This window comes from Cyprinodon variegatus, unplaced genomic scaffold (assembly GCF_000732505.1).
Source record: "Cyprinodon variegatus isolate N-32 unplaced genomic scaffold, C_variegatus-1.0 Scaffold274, whole genome shotgun sequence".
Classification (NCBI taxonomy): Eukaryota; Metazoa; Chordata; class Actinopteri; order Cyprinodontiformes; family Cyprinodontidae; genus Cyprinodon; species Cyprinodon variegatus.
Genome location: NW_015150727.1, coordinates 91,939 through 94,001, shown reverse-complemented (window position 1 = coordinate 94,001; position 2,063 = coordinate 91,939). Strand labels below are relative to the sequence as shown.

The 2,063-nt window shown below is 39.6% G+C and overlaps 1 protein-coding gene across 1 annotated transcript in view; it reads left to right on the top strand.

The window, feature by feature from the left end:
• The window catches only part of LOC107089962 (probable flap endonuclease 1 homolog), a 7,234-nt gene extending 5,382 nt beyond the window's left edge, over nt 1-1,852 (top strand). Inside the window, exon 10 of the mRNA XM_015383055.1 lies at nt 1,127-1,852. Coding sequence (XP_015238541.1) covers nt 1,127-1,183 — 57 coding nt within the window. The 3' untranslated portion in view covers nt 1,184-1,852. The remainder of the gene's footprint in view (nt 1-1,126) is intronic.
• The last annotated feature ends 211 nt before the right edge of the window (nt 1,853-2,063 follow it).

Sequence of the window (2,063 nt, the reverse complement as noted above, 5' to 3'; positions counted from 1 at the left end):
AGTCTTGAATCTAACTTGCCTCATGCTGGAGGAACCCTGAAGCAAAGTCAATGGTTGGCGCTCAGCAAAAGTTCCTGCAGCGCAGCGGAACATCTGACACGTGCAATGCTTATCAGATGCTTCATTAACTGTTGCTGTTGATGAAATTTCTAAATTTGAGTTTGTTGCTTCTGATGGGCTTCTTGCCTTGGAGCAAGAAGGTTCTGGGTTTGATTCCTGGCCCGGGGTCTTTCTGCATTGAGTTTGCATGTTCTCCCTGTGCATGCATGGGTTCTCTCCAGGTACTCCTTCTTCCCCCCACAGTCCAAAAACATGACTGTTAGGTTAATGGGCTTCTCTAAATCCTCCTTAGGTGTGTGAGTGTGAATGGCTGTTTGTCCTGTTTGTCTCTGTGTTGCCCTGCGATGGACTGGACACCTGTCCAGGTTGGACCCCTCCTCTCACCGTAGATAGATGGAGATAAGCATCCCTCGCCACCCCAGCAGGGATAAGCGTGACGGAAAACATATGGATGGATGGATATTTATACATTAATGTTTTATAAATAATGCACTAAAAGTCTAACTGTAAATAATATCAGTGTATTGTGGTGCTCATGTTTTTAACAGCAGGAAAGCAATAAATAAATATATGTTTGAGTTCATTTTTGTAAAATAGAATCCCTATTGAAAGCACTGGAGTCTGCTGGCTTCACTTCAACCCTGTACTACCGACGGGCAATCAGCAATCCAGTGAATAAATGGAGATCAGTGGTTTGGTTGCTAAACTATCTGCTGCTGCGTCACTCAATACTGACACCTGCTGGAGCTTTAAATCCCTGCAGGCAGCCTGTTTTTATGACCCTGTACATAAAATAATTGAAGGCATTGTATTTTATATTGTATTATTTCAAAGATTGTTTAATATTATTCATTTAGATCTAAACTATCTTAGATTTAAGCGATCATGTAATGGATGAGGATGCTTGTGGTGTAGGAAACACATTTTTTTAAATGATAAAGCTAACTGTTTTAAAAGAGGGAAGCTTTTTGCAAGAAATGAAAACACATCTGACCCAGAATTTTCTTATTAAGTCTTCGATCATATTTCTCTCATCAATGTTTTCCTGTTTTCTTGTCTTTCACAGCCGGTTGATGCACCTTCCTCAGGAGGAGACAACAGAAAGAGACCAAGATCCAAATGAGTTGAACTTTAATTTTTATTTGTCCTTTGAACGGCTGGATTTCATTAATCTGCCCGCCTTAATCACAATAGTTACAATAATGGGTTTTGATATAATAATGTCAGCTTGTGTCTTAGTTTTTACAACAAAAAAAACTACTTTTGAAAGTAGGAAATGGGACCAATAATGTGGCAAAGGTCAGCAGGCCAGGACTCAAACCTGCAGCAGCCGCGTAGACGACCGAAGCCTCCACACCTCCTCCGCCGCGCCACATCTGACTTCATATTAGCTTAAATTCATGCAGCTGTCGGCTGATGATTGGTGCAGATCAACCTCGGCTGCTTTGACAGGAAGCCAATTTTACTCATAATTAAAAGAAACTCAACTGGAAATGATGGAAATAAATGGACCAAAGCCCGTCACGGTGGAGGGGCCGTTTCCTGCAGAGCCAAAGAGACGAGCAGAGCAGGAGGAGTCCGGCCATGAAGGGAACAGAGCGCTCACTGTCAGCGAGGCCAAATCAGGGACAGGCCATGTCTCTTCTCTGGATATTCAATCAGCACCTGGTGTGTAAAGGAGCCAAGAAGAAGGACACTAAAGGCTTGAATTTTAACTCTTCTCTAAAGCTCTCATTTCACTAAACAAACGGTAACAAAAAAAAAAGATTCTGAAGAAACTAACCTTTTTGTTATTTTTCTTTTAAAATAAAATAAAAAATCTGTTTGCATTTGGTTGTTTTTTTTTTTTTTCTTATGAAGGGAAATTAATTAATGAAAAAATTTTCCAATGTTTAACATTTTTAAATATGATACTTCAATAAAACACATTCAATAAAAGAACAGCTTTATTATAGGCCTGCAGCTATTGATTATTTTAATGATTGATTATCTTTTCATTTTAA